Consider the following 23,706-nt stretch of genomic DNA (forward strand, 5'->3'; position numbering starts at 1 on the left):
CTTCCACCTAAACCATAACACCTTACTGCATTATTTTACTTGGGATGCTTTTCATGATCTCTGTCAGTCAAGACTTAGTACTAAACAAACCAAAAATTTCCTCTCTCCATCTCTCCTAGAAAAATCAAACACTTCAATGGAGTATTGCAAACCACATATTCACTAAAGAATCACATCGCATGTGGAAGAGTTACTCCAGTTTGTTTGCAGAGTATTTGCAGATCAATGTTCAATATTAACTGCAGTTCATTGCCCACAACAAGAATTTTCACAAAGTAGATCATTAACAGATTTAACTAGGAAGCACCTCAGCAAAACCTCTCTCTCAGAGATTTAAAGAAAACAGCCACCCAAATAACCTAAGGATGACTAGGGGATATTAGCTTTGTGGACTTGCCACAGAGGTGAAGAGGGGATGATGACACTGGTCAGGGTCAAAACCCTTTGCTGTGCCACAGTGAGAGAGGATAGAACACATTGTTCTTTGAACTCTTCTAGATACAACCGCTTTGCCTTCAGTTGGTGAGGGTCATTCAGCCACCATGGCCTTTCAGGACCTCCTGGATCAAGTTGGTAGTCTGGGAAGGTTCCAGATAATTCAGATGGCTTTTCTTCTTACCTACAATGCCATCGCACAGACTCATACTTTATTGGAGAATTTCACTGCAGTCATCCTTGGTCATCGCTGCTGGGTCCACATACTCGATAATGCCACTGTTTCTGACAATGACACTGGGACCCTCAGCCAAGAAGCCCTCCTGAGGATCTCCATCCCACTAGACTCAAGCCTGAGACCAGACAAATGTCATCGCTTCATCCACCCTCAATGGCAGCTCCTTCATCTGAATGGAACCTTCTCAAACATGAGTGAGGTGGACACGGAGCCCTGCATGGATGGCTGGGTATATGACCGGAGCTCATTCCTCTCTACCATCGTGACTGAGGTAAAAGGCTTAATTTTTCACTCATAAAAGTAATTGACCTGGGTGTGTGGAAACAATGAAAATAATGAACATGCTTTGAGCCTTTAATTGCTGTGTGGGTGCTGGTTCTTCTTTTCTTTTTTCAGAAACTACTGTTTTTTTAATGCAATTCAGGGCACATACTTAGTGTAATGATAAAAAACAAATAGGAGCCTACTGTCATGTCACTTTGAAGCAAATAAGTCATGTGTCTTGTTAAAATTGTGATATTTAGCCAGTAACACACTGTCTTGATTGCCAAGTGGATATGGAGGTGGGTTGATAAAAACCTGCATACCCAGACTGAACTCCTATCATATGAGAAGATTTGCAGTAAAATTTTCAGAGTCCTTGAATGATGGTGGACTGTGGCCAAATTAGAGGACTTCTTAATTAAAAGTGATCATTAATGTAACCCACAGGTGTAAGGTAGTCTTCCTAGATAAACATTTATTAAACTGAGGAATGGATGGTAGAATTCAAGTGTTTTTGAAAAGGGAAGCTGTTGAAGAAGACAGGGACCTATTATTAAGAAAACTGCAGGTCTGTGAAGGTGTTTTTTTATGCTGGTTTCCTTGTCTTCCAGTGGGACCTGGTATGTGAATCGCAGTCACTGAATTCAGTGTCTAAGTTCTTCTTCATGGCTGGAATGTTGGTTGGAAACATTGTATATGGCTATTTGTCAGATAGGTGAGTGTCTCTGGTTCACAGATCTCTCTACCCCTGGGTACAATCATCAGCTTATGAATCATTTATGCATATGAAAAAATTATTACAAATTACACTGTCCTGGGTGTACCTTTGTTCCCAGGGATCTACAAACACAAATGTAAAATGTCACTCAGTGTGGTGAGTGCTGTTTTAAACAGACTGAATCCTGTGTGTAGGAAATCAGTATAAGATTTGGAGGTGCTTTACCAGAGAATTTGGAGAGAACATGCCACAACATGCGGTTTGAAAGATCACAGTTAACAATGGGGACACAGAGGTGGATATGTTACCACATTGGATCCAGCCTACTTGAATCTGCAGGTAGGAAAAAGACATTGTAAGTGTCACTCAGGAGCATCATGAAAATAAAATCTCAGTAGGTAAACTCAAAGGACTTCACTATGCTACATTATCCTAAAAATGTTTAAGAGTATAAGAGTGAAGTCCCAATGAAGCAAGAAAAATGCTTTTTCACATAAAATGGTCTTCAATGGAATATTGGGTGATTTTTCTTCAGAATACATGGAAGCATCCCAACCTTTGCTTCTCAATAAGGGTCATTATAGTATGTTGCCTATGCATCTATAAATCCATGTTTTACAAAATGAGACAGTTGGGTTTATGGATCTTAATTTTTATGTAACTTAAATGTGTTGTTTCCTTTTCTTCTTTTGTGTACCACTCTGTTTTTGGGATACATACATGTTCCTATTTGTACTTTTAGTTCACATTTCCAATTGCTACATAGTGCTCCACAGTGGAAATCCATAACAGTGTTCCTGAGCCACCTTTGGGAAATGGGCAACCAGATGCTCGCCCTCCCAAACCTAAGAAAAGGTCAACTTTATATGTTCTTTTGCTGTGATAAATACATGTTATATTTTTACAAATATGCTTTGTTTCCCAAGGTCAACAAATGCAAACTCAGCAGATAGGGACTCTTACCCAACCCATCAGCAACGTTGATGTTCTGCTTCCTAGCTGTTCCTATTACATCATGTTAGCCATAACCTGTGCATTTCTAGAGTCTCAAGCGCTGATTTTAATATTTTATACACAACGTTGACTCTCCACTATCATAAGTGTATGGCTCAGTGCAAGAAATATTATGAGGTATTAATATTTCTAACACTGAAGTATGTCTTGTGTAGCTTGAATTGGTGTTGAACTACTGGTAACAAATTGAAGATATAGTTTTGAGGACAAGATATCTATTTTAAAAGAAGGAGAGTTGATTTGAGAAGATCAGCTGTTGGTCCTTTATGAATATTTCATAGGTGTGAAGTGTCTTCTTTGTGATAATTTTTACCACAGTTGTTATTGTTCCCACAAACTCATCTTTCCCTTTTCCATAGGTTTGGGAGGAGGTTACTTCTGACATGGTGTCTTCTTCAGCTGGCTGTTGCTGACACCTGTGCTGCCTTTGCTCCCACATTCCTGGTTTACTGCTCACTACGCTTCCTGGCTGGCATGTCCACCACGACCATCGTGACAAATGCTATTCTTCTCAGTAAGTCAGCACTGACTCTTGGACTTTTACTGAGATTTGACTTTGACCTTGATATTCTACCTTTGCTTGAAGTAATTATTCAGCGATGTTTTCTTTCAGTTGTAGAATGGACGAGTCCCAAATACCAAGCTATGGGAACAACAATGGCAGTCTGTGCTGCTAGTTTTGGGCAGATCATATTGGGAAGCCTGGCTTTTGCTATTCGAAACTGGCATACTCTTCAGCTGGTTCTGTCTATACCCATGTTCTTCTTTTTTATTTCCTCAAGGTATGAGCTCCCTTTTGTCTTTCTCGTCTAAAACCATGGTATGGTAATGTACATGGCATCAGGACATAAAAATTTATTTCTTCTTGGTTCTACATGAGGATGTGCTCTCAGAACAAGTGTCTTGGTACAATTTGAGAAGCAGGGCAAGTAGGATGGTCAGATGAAATTGAGGACATTGAAAATCTTTCAATTCATGATAACTAGTAAATATTTTTTTTTTGTAAAATATTATCCCAAGCTTTGCAAGTGAAATACTGAAAATTATTTACTGTTTATGTGAATTTCTCTTTAACTGTTATATACTGTTTTTACTAATAGGTAAAATATAAGATATCCTATTATATTTACATCATAGTAAAATATAAGATATCCTATTATATTTACATCATAGATAAGCAACAAATAACGTTTTTGGCATGGGATACAGTTTTTAAAATATGATACACTATTTGGAATTTAAGTCAACTATGCTTACTCTAGTTATATTTACTAAAACAAGAACCACGAAAACAAAATAGCAATGAATCCATACATGAAGTTCTGAGTCTTTCAGCTCATCCTTGACGTAAGCCTCATTTTGTACTGTGTAGAAATAATTATTGCAAACATGTTTTCCTTTGGAGATTGGTAACTCAGAAGGATCCAGAGTGTCAGAGCAGGTCCTCAAGAGTTTGCAGTGACAAACTGAGGTAGGTGAAGGAGGGGAAAGAGCAGGGAGCAACTTAGTGAACTAATAACCAGGAGAAAACAAAAATTAGTAGTTTTCAGGACAGAAAGAGAAATAATAAAAGCAGTGGAAGAGTCAGGAATGCAATCACTCAGTGGCAAGAAGGGAAGCATTTCTCAAGAAGCCAAAAGTCTTTCTACCACCTAGCTCAAGAAAAACAGACACTGACCAATATATCCACAATCAGAACAGATAATAAATTCAGGAAAGCTGAGCTGTGTTTACTCTGGAGAATGTTTTAGATATGTCTGGCTGGAGAGTGAACCACCACTCCCCGAAAAGGTCTTGGAGCCTTCCAGCAGAGGTGTTTGGATCAGGGAAGCCCTGACAGCTTAAAGGAACTTGTTAATTACCCTTCCTGACCCCCGGGTGGTAATACCTGAATTTTATCCTTGTTTTTAAGATAGAATTTCCTGTTTTATTTGCCTTATTTCTCCCTCTTTTTTCTTCATTTTTGTCTTTCACTTGGTACACATGCATTTTGAATATCTGTGAGTGTCCACACTGAGAGCCTATTTGGGCAAAAAAGAGAGAATACTCTTTTATGAGAATACAGTTTGGGGTTAAACTCAGAGTGACTAGTCAATCAGTCTGCAGAGTGGAGAAGAAAGTGCCGCAGTCTGGCTGGGCATGATTCAGGAGCCACTTGTCAAAAGAAACGAACTTTATTTTTAGAACCACACAGGCCAAGCAAAACAGCTCCTCAGGAAAAACCCTCAGAGCCCAACTGCCACCACCGGCTTCCCACAAGCTTCTCACACACACATGCCAAACCTCTCCCACTCCAACAATCCTCCTGTTCTTGCAGCTGATTGGCTGTGTCACGTGGGCGGAGCCAAATAAGTCCCCCAATGAGCAGCTCCGTGGTCTGAAAGGGCAGGGAAACAGCCCAATGAGTATCACCACAGAGGAGCCAATCAGCTAGATGTTGCTGGGGCCGCTGTGAGCCAATCATCAGCTGGCAGTCTGAAAGGGCGGGGAAACAGCTCAATGAGCATCTCCAATAAGCATCACCACAGAGGAGCCAATCAGCTAGATGTTGCTGGGGCTGCTGTGAGCCAATCATCAGCTGGCAGCTGGAAGTTTGCTGGGGCCCCTTCGGCTGTGGCTCTCAACATATCCCCCTCTCTGTTTAAACAACAAGCATGTGGCTTAGGGACCGTGCCTGCCTTAGGTTGTCCAATAGTACATATGGTCCTTACCCGTTATCGGATGAGCTGACCTCAAGGCGTCAGCCTCCTGTCTTAGGTTGATACCATTGTAATTGGATCTTACCCGTCACTGACTACCAGTCCAGTATACAGCCACACCTGTGGAGAGGTACCAGTGGGGGAGTGAGGTTCTTTGCCTCACCTCTGTTGGCCCCCAAATTTTAGCTGAACGATCATGACAAGCAGAAGGGAGGAAGATACACTAAGCCAATTGACGGGTCCTTTTGGAAAATTTGTACCACCGATGACATCATCAGCAAAAATACCCCAACACTACCACAAGTCGCTGCACCAACAGATAGTTCACAATGAATACAAGTGAGTTCACAATGCATACAAGTGACACATAGTCTAGGCAAGTTCTGCAAGCAGTTCAGTGATGGCTATTGCAGAAGCTGTAGATTGGTTTTATCTTTGTCTTCACCGGCACTGGGATGAAGATAGGAATTCTGGCAATAATGGCTAAAGAAAAAATTATATAACATTCCAGAAGGCACTAAAAGAAAACAATTTTCTTAACAATTTACATTATCTTGAAGAGAATTATTAAATATAATGAAACGGAATGGTGAAAGTAAACAAACAGATCTGTTAACCTCCTTTTTTGTTCACATATTAAAACAATCCTCAACAGTTGTTTACCTAATTTAAATTAAACCAATTAAATCCCATGAATAAAAAAAAAAAATATTTGGATCCATTTTTTCATGAGCGCTCATCATATGATATATGGACATATGTACATTCAAACATATAACACAAAACACAAGTGTGCACACATAATATAATACATACAACACATAAAATAATAGTAAAGGCCTTATAACTTTTTACAGATGAAATCTCCATTGCAATGTTTAAAAACTCTATAGTCAAAAAATAGAACTGATCAGCAAAACATTAACCTAGGTCTATATGAGCTCAAAAAACAAAATAGAACTTCATGATATAGGAAAGGGCAATAATAAAATAGATATTGAAAAAAGCATCCTGGTTCTGTCGCAGATGTAAGGATAGCCAAACTGGAGTTTTGGATATCAGCTGTTATGTATTTGAGCCAAATCATCTTCTTTTTGGTCTGTAGAAATCGCTTTAGTTAATCTCTCTGGAATCCAAATCGGTTGCTGTTCTCCTTGTGGAAACACACAAACAGGCCCCCGACTCCAGACAATCACTGGGTCAGGACTTTAGTTAATCTCTCCGGAATCCAAATCGGCTGCTGTTCTTCCTGTGGAAACACACAAACAGACCCCCGACTCCAGACAATTACTGGGTCAGGACCTTTCCATTGTCCTGTTAGAATATCTTTCCAAAGTACCTTGGGCTTATGTACATTTTTTGGACACATATGCCTTTCTGCATTACTAAGTCCTGATGAATCCAAATTTAAAAAGTTTAGAGTAAAAAGGGTTATTTAAAGTTTATCTTTGGGGAATATATACCCCTTCCCAATTCTGTCTTTAATAAGTACATTTTAATAGTTTGATGAGCTCTTTCAACTATGCCTTGTCCCTGTGGATTGTATGGGATTCCTGTTATATGAGTAATGCCAAATAATGAGCAAAATTGTTTAAAAGAGGTAGAAGTATAACCAGGGGCATTATCTGTTTTTAACTGTTTTTTTTTTAACGTCCACAGTGGCAAAATTTTGTAAGCAATGAGCTATAACATCTTTAGTTTTTTCTCCGGCATGAGGGGAGCCCATCAAAAATCCAGAAGAAGTATCAACTGTAACATGCAAATATTTTAATTTCCAAATTCTGGCAAGTGTGTGACGTCCATCTGCCAAATATGGTTAGGTATCAATCCTCTAGGATCGATTCCAAGATTAACTTGTGGTAAAAAGGTCACACAATTTTTACATTGTTTTATTATTTGTCTAGCTTGTTCCTTAGTTATTTTAAAATGCTTTTGTAAAGTATTAGCATTGACATGGAACCTTTTATGAAAATTTATAGCTTCTTCTAGTGTAGAGAAAATATGTATGTCACGTGTAGTTTTATCTGCTAAATCATTGCCCAAACTGAGGGCTGCAGGCAAACCTGTATGTGCCTTGATATGTCCTATAAAGAATGGATCTTTTCTGTCCCAGATTAGACTTTGTATAGTGGAAAACAAAGAGAAAACAGTAGAAGAAGGGGAAATCCTACCAGCATCTTCAAGGGATACTATAGCATCAACTATATACTGACTATCGGAAAATAAATTAAATACAGAATCTTTAAACATCACAAAAGCTTGAAATACTGCATTAAGCTCTACCTTTTGAGCTGATTGTTTGGGTACTAAAAATGTAAAAGTTTGATCAGGTGTAACTATTGCTGCTGTACCATTATTTGACCCATCAGTGAATATATTTGGAGCATTCATGATAGGTGTTTTTTTGTCATTTTTGGAAAAATTACAGGATGCAATGACCAAAAAGACAATAAAGGATTAGATGGTAAGTGATTATCAAATGAAACATTAGATTTGCACATGATTATTGCCCAAGTATTTAACCCATTAGCTAATTCATCAATTTGATTCATAGTATATGGAGTAATAATTTTATTGGGAGAAATTCCAAACACTCCCTTTGCTGCTTTTATTCCTTTGAGTATTAATTGTCCTACAGCCTCAGGATACCTAGTAAGAATAGTGTTAGGAGAATAAGATAAATGTATCCATAATAATGGACCTTCTTGCCAAAATACTCCTGTAGGAATATTTTTTGTTGGTAGTACAATAAATAATAAAGCCAAACATATCAATTCTATCCAGATGCATATTTTCCATATATGTTTCAATGATTTTTAATGCCGTTCTTGCTTCAGGCATTAACATTCAGGGTGAATTTGGATCTGATGGACCTTTTAGGATATCAAATAAAGGTCCCAAATCTCCTGTTGGTATACCTAGATAAGGCTTTATCCAATTTATGTCTCCTAATAACTTGAAAGTCGTTAAGTGATTTGAGTTGATCTACTCGTATTTGAATTTTTGGTGGATGGACCATGGTTGAGGATAATAGAACTCCTAAATAATTAATTGGAAAATTTAATTGTACTTTATCTATTGCTATCTCTAGATTATAATTTTTTAATAAGTTTGTAAGTGTGGCATAATATTCTAGCAATGTGTTTTTAGCCTTGTGTGCTAATAATACATCATCCATATAGTGAAATATTTGTAGTTCAGGATTTTGATTTCTAAATGGCTGGATTGCTTTGTTAACATAAATTTGACACATAGTTGGGCTGTTAGCCATCCCTTGAGGGAGTACTTTCCATTCATATCTCTGATCAGGACCTTCATGATTCAGTGCAGGGATAGTAAATGCAAAACATGGACTATACTCAGGATGAATTGGAATTGAAAAAAAAACAATCTTTAATATCTATAACTAAAACATACCAAGTTTTTGGCAAAGCAGACAATTGAGGAATCCCTGATTGAGCAGGTCCCATAATAACCATCTCATTATTAATGGCTCTTAAATCTTGCAATAATCTCCATTTACCAGATTTCTTTTTTGATGACAAAAATGGGAGTATTATGGGGAGATACAGAAGGTTGTATATGTCCTTCCGCTAATTGTTGTTTGACCAGATCATGGGCTCTTGTATCTTTTCTTTAGTCAGGGTCCACTGAGGAACCCATACTGGTCTTTCTGATTTCCAAGTAACTTTTATTGTCTCAGTGGCCCTTTCTGAAAATCCAACCCATGACTGTCTGTTCCTTGATCTATTTGTATTGGTGCTGATATACCTTGTTCTTGTTTTTCTAATCTTTTTCCTTTCCTAAAACCTTGTTTAGTCATAATAGTGGGTGCATTTTGGTTGATGTTATTTGTTAATGTCAAACCTAATTGATCTAGGACATCTCATCCCCATAAATTTACGGGAAGATGATCCAATACATATGGTTGTATAGTTCCTTCACATCCTTCAGGATCCTTCCAATCTAATACCATTGCACTTCTATGGGGATTAGTCACCACTCCTAGGCCTTGAAGCGTTTGAGTGGGTTGTTGTAATGGCCAATGTTTTGGCCATTCTTGACGAGATATGATGCTAAGGTCTGCACCTGTATCCAGTAGCCCATTAAATTCATGTCCTTGAATATTTAGTTTTAGCATGGGGCGAGAATCTAAATTTAAAGAAAGCATAGCCCAATCTACACCTGTGGAGCCTAATCCCTTGGAACCTCTTTCTACAGCACGACTGGAAAATTTATCATGTAGGCTTGGTATTATTAGTAACTGTGCTATTCTATCTCCTGGTGAAATTACTGATATACCCTTTGGAGAACTGGCTATAATTTTTATTTCACCTTCATAATCGGGATCAATTACCCCAGGACTTATCATAAGTCCTTTTAGAGTAGAAGAGCTGCATCCCAATAATAAGCCTACTGTTCCTTTGGAAGAGGTCCGTTCACCCCTGTGGGAATGATTTGAACTCCCATCTCTGGAGTTAGTACTGATCTGGTGGAGGCGCAGATGTCCAACCCTGCAGTCCCTCTGGTTTGTCTGATGAGGGATCTGATGGACATTGTGTCCTGGGCACTACCCTGATGGGGTTGCAGGGTTCCTCCAGTGCTCCGTATATTTGTGGTTTTGGCCCCCCGTGTCCATTCTTTGGCAATGGAGCCCAATGCCTTTCTCCACAATAACGTGGATAAACACTTGGTCCTTGTTCGTTTTTTGATAATGGAGTACCCTCTATGGTGGTTTGAGAACGGCATTCATTAGCCCAATGTCTCCCTCTACGGCATCGTGGGCAAATACCCGGTATTCTACTCCTTTGATACCTAGTTTTGTTAAACCCTCCTCCTATGGGGCAATTCCTTTTAAAATGTCCTGTTTGTTCACAATTGTAGCATGTTCTTGGCCTGGCATCTAAAGCCTGTTTTACTGTAGCTGCCACAATTTGCCCTTGTTCATTAATGTCTCTGGCATCTAAAGCCTGTTTTACGGCAGCTGCCACGACTTGCTCTTGTTCATTAATGTCTCTACATAATTTAATATATGTGTTTAAATCTTCCTGTTTCCATGGTCTAATGATATCTCTGCACCAACAATTCGCTTGGTCATAAGCCAGTTGTTTTATTAATGGCATTGCTTGTTCTGTATTCCCCAAAACTCTGGTAGCTGTTTGAATAAGCCTATCTACAAATTCAGCATAAGGTTCATTAGCTCCTTGTATTACCTTAGATAATTGACCTTGTAAACCTCCATGTCCTTGTAAAGTCTTCCATGCCCTAACCGCCTCTGCAGAAATTTGTGAGTATACGCCAGGATCATATGCAATTTGTTGCTGCTGATCCTCATAAGGTCCCTTTCCTAACAATATATCTAGATTTTTCTGAGGATAACCAGCTGCTGCATTTTGCCTAGCCGTCTCCTTGCAAAATTCCTCATTGGCAACCTTCCATAACAGGTATTGACCTCCATTTAGCACAGCTTTACACATATTAGCCCAATCTGCTGGCGTCATGTTCAAGTTGTTAATGGATTCAACCAAGCTTATAGTGAAGGGTGCTTGAGGACTATAGGTTGTTACAGCCTCTTTTAGCTGCTTCACTGTTTTGAAATTTAAAGCATGGTAAATTCGCTGCCCTCCTACCTCAAATACAGGGCATACTTGAGATCCTGTCTCAGGATCCCAACTATCAACTGTGGGGGTTGGGAGCCTCCCAGCATATGGAGGTGGTGCTGTTGATTGGACACTTATGCCCTCTGGTGATAGAATGCTGTTAGTAGCAGTCTCCTGTAGAAGTGGTGCTGTTGGTTGGACACTTACGCTCTCTGATAGAAAGGTGTTAGTAGCAGTCTCCTGTTGTAACTTTTCCCCTGATGGCTTTTTCTGCTCTAAACTTCCTTCCTCTGTCTGACTAGCTTGAAAGACCTTCTCTTTTACTTGAATCTTTTCCTCTTTCTGACTAACTTGAGAGACCTTCTCTTTTACTTGAATCAATATGTCTTCTCCTTCCTCTACCTTTGTCTGAATTGAAGGCTTTGGACTAAGCAAAACAGATACTAATGTCCACAATGTCAATGTGCCAACTGGCAGAGTCCCTGCGTTGTTCTTTTCTATTCTTTTTAAATCTTCACCATGATGGTTCCTTTGTGATATATTTAACAACACCTCCTTAAAAAGCCATGGGCTACATTTTTGTATTGTATCAATGTATGCCCTGACTGTTCTTGATTTTACTGGGATGCTTCCTTCCTCTAACAATTTACTTAACACTCTTTTGGTTTTTTTTTTACTAATTTCTGATCCTGTATTTCTACTATAATACAACCCAACAAGATGACGCCAAACAAAACCGAGACAGAATGAAATAAAAATGGAACAACAAAAAATCATTATAGCCTTTCTATCCTCCTGACATGTGCATCCGTCCTTTCTGCCTATCTCTTCCTCAGACGTAAATAGTTTTTCCTCAGATGTGAGCAGTTTTTCTTCCGTCTCACTCATCTCCAGGGACAGGCAACTTAAAACACAGTGAAGCAAAACAAAAGAGGAATCTTAAAATGGCTACCCATCCTCTTGCCCTTCCCTCAGGGGCGAGCAGTTTACTTACTCTCAGTTGCTCCCCGAGTGAGCCACCAAATGCCGCAGTCTGGCTGGGCACGATTCAGGAGCCACTTGCCAAAAGAAACAAACTTTATTTTTAGAACCACTCAGGCCAAACAAAACAGCTCCTCAGGAAAAACCCTCAGAGCCCAACTGCCACCATCAGCTTCCCACAAGCCTCTCTCACACACACCAAGCCTCTCCCACTCCCACAATCCACCTGCTCTTGAGGCCAATTGGACTTCCCTTTGAAATTGACAGTATAATCTCTGAGTGAAAAGTATGACTGATGGGAGAAGACTGGAATAGATTATGATGAGACATAAAGTCCCATATCCTCAAGCTTCGGAGAGGATGGATGATAGAGTGATGTTTCTACACACCTTTTCCTAGCACATGTGCAGTAACTCGTGGAAAGAGGGATGCAATTTAATTCAGGTCAGTCTATAGACAAAGCAGGTGGAGGAGCTAGTCAGGAGACCTGGCAGACCTACATTCCCACCTGCAGACACAACAACAAAACCATTTGGAGAGTGAAAACTGTCTCACCCCTCCGCGACCCCTCATCAAGGGGGGCCAAGCAAGAAGCTAGCTCAATTCAGCATACAGACTAACCTAACAAGTTTGGCAGGTTAGCTCAGTCCTGAAAACTACAAAGGGTGTGAAGTCTGTATAATAGAGATTTTCTTTTTAAAAATTTTATTGGATTTTTTAGTTATATATGATATTAAAATCCAGTATGATGTAATTATGCTAGCATGGGACATATCTTATTCTATTTAGGCTTCTATTCTAGTGTATGTACCTGATGGTGGGATTCACTGTGACATTTTCATATATGTACAGGGAAAATTATGTCAGGTCCATCCAATGTCTTTCCTCTTTCTATCTGCCTTGCTTTCCCTCCAATCCCCATTGTGAAATCTACTGAACCTCTATTCTTTCCCCTTCCTGTTATTTTGGATTAGCTTCCCCATATTAGAGAAAACTTTTGACCTTTGGCTTTTTGGGATTGGCTTATTTCACTTCTGATTGTCTCCAGATCCATCCATTTACTGGCAAATATCATAAAGTCATTTTTCTTTCTCACATTTGGTGGTTTCTAAAATTAAAACACTGAATACAAAATTCTGATTTCAAAAATTCAAAAGAAGCAATCCAAACACTTTTATGAAAATTATTGTCTTACCTTATTGATACACAACATAATCTCTCATACTCAACTTTGTCCTCCTTGCCAATCTTCACTTGAGACCCATCCTGCACCCATTATACTCTCCCCATTTTAACTCTTGTCTTCTATCCCTTCCCATACTTTCTTTCTTTTTTCTTTTTCTTCTTTTTTGTTCCATCTTCAAATTCAATTTAGTCTACAGTTGTTAACATGTGATCTTTAGAGCTTGTTCTGTATTACTTGTTGCACACGTTCCTCCTGGGTTAATAGAGTTATAGAGATCATTTTTAATTGCAGATATAATGTGTGTTGATATATGGGTAACCCTTACGCTACCACTGTTACTTATGGCATCTTTCCTTTCAAAGAGGAATTGGAAGTTGAAATTAACATTTTGATTATGCTGACGTGATGTGTTGAAGCTAGGCTATCCCCCCAGCACAGGGCTTATTATAAAGAGATAACTACACTAAAGGACTCCTATTATCAGGGGAACCAATGTCAGGGTAGGGGAAAAATCCAGGCTGCAACATGTCCTGCCCCAGAAATATTCAGAATCAAATTGGTAGGAAAATTGGTTTTATTCAAAGCCAGCTTTGAAGGAAGATAGAAGAAACTGACTGCTTCTTTGAACTCTTTAAAGGCCAGTAAAGATGTTAAAGGATGAGTTGAAATGGATCAGGAGTCTGAACAGGTGGGCATGACTGAATGTAGGAAGGCCATATTTAAGATTGCAGAGTGGGGCTGGGTTGTGGCTCAGTGGTACAGCACTTGCCTAGCACACGGGAGGCCCTGGGTTTGATCCTCAGCACCACATAAAAATAAGTAAATAAAATGGAGGTATTGTGTCCAACTACAACTAAAAAATAAATGTTTTTTTAAAAGAGTGCAGAGTGTATAAGAATTGTAGAGAATGGGTTATCTAGCCCTATGTACAATTCTTGGAAATCCCCTGGGACTGACTCCCAGCAGAGATCAGCATTTATCTGGCCTTAGGTGTGTGTGATCTAATCTCTCCAAAGCAGTTACTATTATAGAGCTTGGGCCTTCCAAGGGAACTGCTGCAACATGAAGACCCCCCACCCCTTCAAACCAAATTCTTGTGATCAAGTTAGTAAGATTTCAAATATGTAAGTCAGAGTAAGCGGAATGACATTATTGAAGGGATAGGAAAAGGGGACACTCTCAAGGTAGAGTGTTGGTCCTCTGACACAGGAAAGGGACAACATGACTGTTCTACACTCCAGTTTTATTGGGTATCCAATAGAAGTTTATCAGACTTCAAAGTTCCACTGCCATGACAATTCCAAGTTACCTTGGCCCATGCTGACCAGTTCTGATTGGATTCTTTTTTTTTTAAAAAAATATTTACTAGTTCTAATTTGTTATACGTGACAGCAAAATGATTTTCAATTCATAGTACACATATGAAGCGCAATTTTCATTTCTCTGGTTTTATACAAAATACCCTCACACCATTCGTGTTTTCAAAAATGTACCTAAGGTAATGATGCCCATCTCATTCCACAATCTTTCCTACCTCCATACCTCCCCCTTCCTCTTCTTCCCTTTGTCATATGCAAAGTTCCTCCATTCTTCCCATGCTCCCCCTGATCCTCATTATGGATCAGCATCCACTTATCAGAGAAAAGATTTAGCCTTTGGTTTTCTTGGATTGGCTAAATTCACTTAGTATGATATTCTCCAATTCCATCCATTAACCTGCAAATGCCATGATTTTATTCTCTTTTAATGTTGAGTAATATTCCATTGTGTATATATACCAGTATCTTTATCCTTTCATCTATTGAAGGGCATCTAGGTTGACTCCACAATTTAGCTACTGTGAATTGTGCTACTATAAACATTGTTGTGGGTGTGTCACTGTAGTATGCTGTTTTTAAATTCTTTGAGTACATTCCAAGTTTTCTCAAAAATCTCCATACTGCTTTCCAGATTGGTTGCATCTATTTGTAGTCTCATCAGCAATGTATGGATGTGTCTTTTTCCCCACATCCTCATTTATTGTTGCTTTTATTCTTTTTTTTAAATTTTTTTTAGTTATTTTATTGTTGGTTGTTCAAAACATTACATAGTTCTTAATATACCATATTTCACAGATTGATTCAAGTGGGTTATGAACTCCCATTTTTACCCCGTATACAGATTGCTGTGTCACATCAGTTACATTTCCATTGATTTACAAATTGCCTTTCTAGTGACTGATGTATTCTGCTGTCTATCCCATTCTCCACTGTCCCCCCTCCCCTCCCCTCCCCTCCCCTCCCCTTCTCTCTCTCCATCCCCTCTACTATAAATTGTTTCTTCCACTTATATAATTTTTCTCCTACTCCTCCTTTCCTCTTATATGTAATTGTGTATAACCCTGAGGCTCACCTTTCAATTCCATGCAATTTCCCTTAACTCTCACTTTCCCTCCCGCCTATCATCCCTGTTTAATGTTAATCTTCTTCTCCAGCTCTTCGTCTCTACCCTGTCCTTGGTTACTCCCCTTAGCTTTTATTCTTAATAACTGTTATTATGACTGGAGCGAGATGAAATCTTAGAGTAGTTTTGATTTGCACTTCTAATTGCTAGAGGTGTTGAACATTTTTTCATATACTTTATAGATTGATTGTATATCATCTTCTGAGAAGTATCTCTTCAGTTCCAATTCTTTAGCCCATTTATTGATTGGGTTATTTGCTGCTTTGCTGTTTTTTGAGTTCTTCATGTATTCTGGAGATTAGTGCTGTATCTGATGTCTATGTGGTAAAAATTTGCTCAAATTTGCTCCCATTCTGTAGGCTCTCTATTCACTTCACTGATTGTTTTGCTGAGAAGTAGCTTTTCAGTTTGAATCCATACCATTTACTGATTCTTGTTTTTATTTCTTGTGCTTTAGGAGTCTTGCTAGGGAAGTTAGGGCCTAATCCAACATGATGAAGATTTGGGCCTATATGGTATATACTCTAATAAGTCCAGGGTCTCTGGTCTATTTTCTAGGTCCTTGATCCACTTTGTGTTGAGTTTTGTACATGGTGAGTGATAGGGGCTTAATTTCATTTTGCTGCATATGGATTTCCAGTTTTCCCGGCATAATTTGTTAAAGAGGCTATACTTTCTCCAATACATGTTTTTGGTGCCTTTCACTAGTATGAGATATTGTATTTATGTGGGTTTGTCTCTGTGTCCTCTATTCTGTACCATTGGTCTACAAGTCTATTTTTATGTCAATACCATGGGTTTTTTTTTTTTAACTAATGTTCTGTAGTATACTTTAAGGTCTGGTATTCTGATTCCACCTGTTTCACTCTTCTTGCTAAAGATTGTTTTATCTATTCTGGGCCTTTTATTTTTCCAGATGAATTTCATGATTTCCTTTTCTATTTCTATGAGGAATGCCATTGGGATTTTGATCAGAATTTGATTAAATCTATATAGTGTTTTGATAGCATGGTCATTTTGACAATATTAATTCTGCCTATCCTAGAACAAGGCAGATCTTTCTCTTTTATAAGGTCTTCTTTAATATCTTTCTTTAGCATTTAGTAGTTTTCATTGTAGAGTTTTTTCTTCTTTTTCATTGATTTGCAAGTGTTTGAATTTTTTTCTGAGGCTATTGTAAATGGGATAGATTTCCATGTCTCTCTTTCAGAGGTTTCATCTCTGATGTACAGAAATGCTTTTGATTTATGGGTATTGATACTTTGATAAATTCATTTATTAGTTGTAGAAATTTTCTGTGGAATTTTTTTTGGATCCTCTAAGTATATATTCATGTCACCATAAATAGTGAGTTTGAATTCTTCTTTTTACTATTTGTGTCCCTTTAATTTATTTTATCTGTATAATTTTTAAGTAGACTGGCAGACTGGATTTTTTAAAAGACTCAACAATATGCTACATTCCAGGGACTCATAGCACAAGACATTAATGGACTGAAGGTGAAAGTTTGGGAAAAAACATACATTGCTGTGTAAGGAACCAGACATTTCCTCACTTATATCAAATAAAGTAGACTTCAAGCCAAAGCTAATCAAAAGGGATAAAGAAGAATATTTTGTACTGATTAATGAAACCATACACCAACAAGAGATAACAATTATAAATATATATGCCCCAAACAATGTAGCATCTACATTCATTAAACAATTTCAAGAGTCAAATAAACCACAACACAATACTACCCTGTATTCTATCAGATCATAGTGAAACATAATTAGAAATCAATTATAAAATAAAAAATAAAAATTACTCAAACACCTGGAGACTAAATAATATGCTATTGAATGAACAATGGATTGCAGAAGACATCACAGAGGAGATTCAAAAATTATTAGAGGTAAATGAGAACACTGGTACAATATATATACATTTCTGGGACACCATGAAGGCAGTACTGAGAGGAAAGTTGATTGCATGGAGTTTATTTCTTCAAAGAAGAAAAAGTCAACAAATGAATGACCTGACATTACATCTTAAAGCACTAGAAATGAAGAACAAATCAACACTAGGAGTAATAGAAGACAGGAAATATTTAAAATTAGAGCTGATATCAATAAAATTAAAACCAAAGAAATAAAAAAGTTGACAAAATAAGAAGTTGGTTCTTTAAAAAAATAAATAAAATTGTTAAACACTTAGCCATGCTAAAGAAGGGAAGGAAAGAGAAAACACAAATTTCTAAAATGTGTGATGAAATAGGAAATATGATGAACACTACTGAAGTACAGAAGATAATTAGAAATTATTTTGAAACTTTGTACTCCAATAAAATAGAAAATATAAGAGACATAAACAAATTTCTAGAGTCGTATGATTGACCTAAACTGAATCAGGATGATGTATACAATTTAAACAGATTAATTTTGAGCAATGAAATAGAAGATGCCATCAAAAGTCTACCAAGCTAAAAAAGCCCAGGATCATACAGATTCACCACTGAGGTCTACAAGACCTTCAAAGAATAACTAATTTCAACACTCCTCAAGTTATTCCATGAAATAGAAAAAGAAGGAATACTTCCGAACTCATTCTATGAGGCCAATTTTACTCTGATTCCAAAACCAGATCAAGACATCAAAGAAAGAAAACTTCAGACCAATATCTCTAATGAACATAGATGCAAAAATTCTCAATAAAATTCTTGCAAATTGAATACAAAAACATTAAAAAGATAGTGCACCATGATCAGGTAGGATTTATCCTAGGGATGCAAGTTTGGCTCAACATATGAAAATTGATAAATATAATTCATCACATCAATAAATTTAAAGATAAGAATCATGTGATCATCTCAATAGATGCAAAAAAATGAGAAAATAGAGCACCACTTCATGTTCAAAACACTAGAAAAACTAGGGATAATAGGAATAGCTCAACGTTGTAAAAGCTATCTATACTAAGTCCAAGGGAAACAACATTCTAAATGGAGAAAAATTGAAAGCATTTCCTCTTACAACTGGAACAAAATAGGGATGCCTTCTTTCACCATTTCTATTTAACATAGTCCTTGAAACACTAATTGGATACTTAATGATAATTCTTACAGATTTTAGGGTAGAAGGAACTAATCTATCTCCAGGGCTTCAGGATCTGGTCAAAAAAGTCTCCCCCTTGAAGGTAAATTGGGTTCCTCTCATTGACATAATCTTGGGGCTGCATTTCTCCTGCAGTTAACATCTTGGAAATGAAAGGTAGTTAAAATCTTGGAAATGTCAGGTAGTTTGCTGAGGAATGTGACATATCCTGTCCACTTAGGCCAGATAGTGCTACAGGTAATTGCTTCTTGGAAAAGAAAGCAAGTCAGGGTGAGCACAGTGGGCCTTTTTATAGAATATTCTCTTAACCTCAAGTTCCCACCATTTTCATTTGTCTATCTCCTGACAGTACTACCAGACAAAGCTCCAGAGTTTGGAGCAGAGATAAACTCCAGCCACCAGGACTTGCCATTTAAAAGTCTATGTCATCTCCACCCTGGGAAAGCATTGACCTAATCTATCCAGACAAAATGCCACTGACAGTACTCCCTCCCAATTTGGTCCTACCTTATACTGGTGAGAAGAGAAGCTGAGAGCTATTTCAACCAGTTTTGGTTCCAGGACAATCTAGCTGGCAGCTTGGTGAGCAACACAAAAAAGGAAGGGTTTATCTATTCCTTGCTGTAAGCGGGAGAGAGTCCAGGAAGTAATGGAAAGAAGGTCAGTCTGTTATAGGCAGAGAACATCTATCCTTGTCAAATTTTGACCCTCTCCACAGAGAATATTCTTTCAAGTTTCATGAAAATGTTTCTCTCTGTGTGTGTTTATTTGCTGATAGGTTTATGAATATACACACACATATATTTGCTTCTTTTTCCTTTTTCATGTTCATCATTTTAAAAAAATGTACATTTTTAAAAAATGCATTATTTTCCTCTGTTTTATTTTTTGAGGATTAAGGTTTGTATTTGTTTTGTTCAGTCTTTCTTTTAATCTTTTTGTTTCATGGTTACTCTTTCCTTTCTTCTTCATCTTATAGCTAGATGCTCTTGCTCTATGTTATTTTTTCTCTTTTCTGTTTTTCTTTTTCACTTTTTTACCCCTCACATGCTATCTCATTTCCTTCTCTCTACTTAATGTACTGGTTATTCCAACATTCTTCTTATTCCATTTTATTTCCTTTTAATAAAATGTATTCTTATCACCATTTAGAACTATCTAGTTTAAATAATTTCCTGCTACTCTTACTGTTGTGTTTATTAGTAGGATGGATTTCACAGACAACACCTACTCTTTACTTTAACAGTACTTTAATACACAGAGTAAAGAAGATGAAACCCTCAATCTGATAATCAGGTCCTAAGTAGGAATGGCTGGGCACAGGGACTCAGGTGCCATTCCTTGTATTACTCCTCCTAAGAAAAAAATACAGAGAAATAACACTAAAACTGTGGACACCACACATAAAAGGTTCTCAATATAATTTTCCCATACTTTTAAAGAATACACAGAATTGTTAAATCTAGGAAAAAACTCATGGACGTGTAAACCATGAACCCTACTGTATACAACAGCATTGCCATCTATAGAAGTATCTCACTCTCATGAGACCTATAGAAAAGTGTAATTCTGAAGCCACGACACAATGCACTCCATATAAAAGTATACAAATTACACCACTAAGAACTAGTAGGGATGCTCTACTACAAAACTCACCTGGAAGTACATGGAACAATTAACAACAACCTGATATTACAGAACCCTTTTTTCAGGAAAATGATGTGCCTTAAAAAGGCAAACGCATAAGAGCAGAAGAGAAATCTATTCCAATATAAAGACAATTAGTGCTACATGGGGACATATAACCACAGACATTTCTGAAATACAGAGGACCATTAAGGACTATTTTAAATACTTATTTTCCTGTAAATTGGAAAATCTAGATGGTATTGACAAATTTGTAAAAACGTGACTTACCCAGACTTGAGCTAAAGTGTATAGAAAAGCTAAGTGGATCAATAAAAAGCAATAAGATTGAAGCAACAATAAAGACCTTTGTGACAAAGAAAATTCTGGTACTAGTTGGATTTTTGGTTGCATTCTATAAGATCTTTAAAGAAGAAACCTTCTCAAGAATCTCTCACTTGTTTCATGAGATAAAAAACTGGGTAATATTTACAAATTTATTCCATGAAGAGAGTAACACCCTGATACCCAAACCAGATAATGACAAATCAAGGAATGAAAACTGAAGACCAACATGCTTGCTGTATCTTATAGCAGATAAAGTGGAATGAAAGCTAAAATTAATCAGAAGAGACCAAGAAGATTATTTCATACTGCTTAAGGAATCTACAGATTCAATGCCATCCCCATCACAATGCCAATAAATTCTTCACTGAAATGGGAAACAGTTCATTTGGAATTAAATTCATTTGGAAAAATAAAAGATGTAAAATGGCCCAAAATTTTTAGCAATAAGCACAATGATGGAGGCATCACAATGTTCTTCAAATTATATTACAGAGGTATAGTAACAAGACCAGCATGGAACTGGTATAGAAATAGACATGAGGACCAATTAAGCAGAACAGAAGACACAGAGAAAAATCCACATAAATACAGTCATGATCCTTGTCAATGGTGCTGAAAACATAGAGTGGAGAAGATAGTCTTTTGAAGAAATGGTGCTGGGAAAACTGGATATTCATATGTAGAAGAATGGAATTATATCCCTACCTCTCATCCAACATAATAGTCAAGTCAAAGTAGCTCAAGGACACAGAAGTTAGTACAGAAACTCAGCAACTGTTAGAAGAAAACATTAGTTCAATATTACAACATATTGGTGCAGGTATTGATCCTACAGCATAAGAAATAAAACAAAGAACTAATAAGTGGGATGGTATGGAATTTTAAAAACAAATTGCAGAGCAAGGAAACAAGAACATGAAGAGAGATCCTGCTGAATGGGAGAAAATATTTGCCAACTGTTCTTCCTACAGGGAATTGATATTTATAATACATAAAGAACCCACAAAACCTTAAAATCAGAAAAACACATGATCAATAAATGTGCAAAACAAATGAGACATATTTCTCAAAAGAAGAAATACAAATATATAAAAAGTTTAATATCCTTAGCAATCATGGAAATGCAAATCAACACTACACTGGGATTTCATCTCACCCCAGTGAGAATGGCATTCATCAGTATACAAATAGCAATAAATGCTGATGAGAATGAGGGGGAAAATACACTTATACAATGTTGGTATAACTGTAAATTCCTACAACCACTGTGGGCAGCAAAATGGAGATCACTCAGAAGACTAGAAAAAGAATCACCATGTGACTCAGGTATTCCACTCCTCTCTATCTATCCACAAGAACTAAAATCAGCATTCTATAGTGATACATACCCATATTTATGGCAACATAACTCACAATACCCAAGTTATGAAACCATCCTTGATGTCCATCAACAGATAAACAGATAAGTGGATAAAGAAAATGTGAGATACACACACACACACACACACACACACACACACACACACAAAGTGGAGTTTTACTTGAACAAAAAATGAAATTAAGTCATTTTCTGGTAAATGGATTGATCCGAAGCACATCAACTAAGTGAAATACATCATACTTTAGAAGATCAATGGTCAAATGTTCTCTCTCATATGCAGAAATGAGAGAGAAAAAAGAAATAAAAAAGGGCTATCACAAAAATGTGAGCCCCATAGAGTAGTGACAGGAGATGTAAATTTAATGAAAGGGAAGGTATGTACTTGGAAATAAAATCAACTAAATTTTGGTATTGCCATGAAAAAAGGTACCACAATGAATCAATTTGTATATACAATTAAAACCACTAATTAAAATATAACAGAAGAGGGACCAGTGGAGGAGAGGAAGGGGATCATGGTGAGGGAGTAGGGAATGGAGAAGGGCAGATACTGGGGAATAAGATAGATAAATTATGCTGTGTGCATCTATGAATATGTCACAATGAATCCCAGTATTATATATACAGTTATAATAGGTTAATAATTTTTTTAATTAAGTTTTAGTTTGACTTTGCCACTTCCAATTTTAGGGACTTGAGAAAATTAATATTATTTCTAGTAAAATTTGTGGTAACAACCACTGTTATGCTCTCTCTCTTTAATTTTAAAAATTGAAATATATAGTGACTATGAAGATGCTTGATGAAAATTAAATGTATTCAATAAACATGAAATGACAAAATAATAAAACATTTTCCATCACATCAGGAAGCACTTGAAGATTAGATAGCCACAACTATGCCATGTATTTTTGTGTATAGCTTTCAAATTAAAATGCCCAACAGAGAATTTTGGGGTGATTTTCAACTTTGGAGGTGATAATGGATGAGAGAAAGAACGTATTTCTATCCATAGCTATTTAATGAATGAAGAGCACTGTTTATCATGTTGAAAATGAAGGCTGCCTGGACAACTTACATAATTTTTTCCACAGATCATCTTCCTTTCCTTTCCTTAGAAAGCCTAAGTCAGGCTTTGATGTTTCTCCTCCCAAGAGGCTGACTCAGTGGAAGAGGCCTATTTGGTGAGAAGTGACTCTAAGAGATGATTACAGATTAAGAGAATGAGATAAATTCAGATAGACAAGAGGGTATACCCTGTGCTGCACTCATCCATGATGTCATTCATCCTCATAACAAATCTGTAAACTGGTGATGTTGCTGTTCCCATTACATAGATGAGAGTGTCCAGGCAGACTGAGCTGCTTGTGTATCAGATTCCATCAGAGTGGCAGGAGCAGGAGTGCTTCCAGTCTGCATGGGACCTTCAGTAAGCAAAAATATTTTAGGGTGCTTATTTTAGGAAAAGAACACTTTATAAATCAGCATTTCTTTTGCCCTTACAAGTAACTTGGAGAAGGTCTGAACAGCCAAGTGTCCCTCGTGCTCCAGTGCTATGGGTGCCATAGTCAAGGTGTGTCCAACCAACAAGGCTGCAATTAGGTAGGACTCCATGTGTGCCATCCCAGCTGTGCAGGTGTACTGCATGCAGGCATCATTTCCCATTTGCCCAGTTATGG

The 23,706-nt window shown here is 37.4% G+C and overlaps 1 protein-coding gene across 1 annotated transcript in view; it reads left to right on the forward strand.

Moving 5' to 3' along the window:
• Positions 1-542: 542 nt before the first annotated feature.
• The window catches only part of LOC308642428 (organic anion transporter 7-like), a gene marked incomplete at both ends in the record, with an annotated part of 35,845 nt that continues 12,681 nt past the window's right edge, over positions 543-23,706 (forward strand). The window contains 4 exons of the mRNA XM_081281337.1: positions 543-944; positions 1,549-1,652; positions 3,029-3,183; positions 3,283-3,451. Of these exons, the coding sequence (XP_081137463.1) occupies positions 543-944; positions 1,549-1,652; positions 3,029-3,183; positions 3,283-3,451 (830 nt within the window). The remainder of the gene's footprint in view (positions 945-1,548; positions 1,653-3,028; positions 3,184-3,282; positions 3,452-23,706) is intronic.

Source organism: Spermophilus citellus (assembly GCF_964194105.1).
Source record: "Spermophilus citellus genome assembly, chromosome: 2".
Lineage (NCBI taxonomy): Eukaryota > Metazoa > Chordata > Mammalia > Rodentia > Sciuridae > Spermophilus > Spermophilus citellus.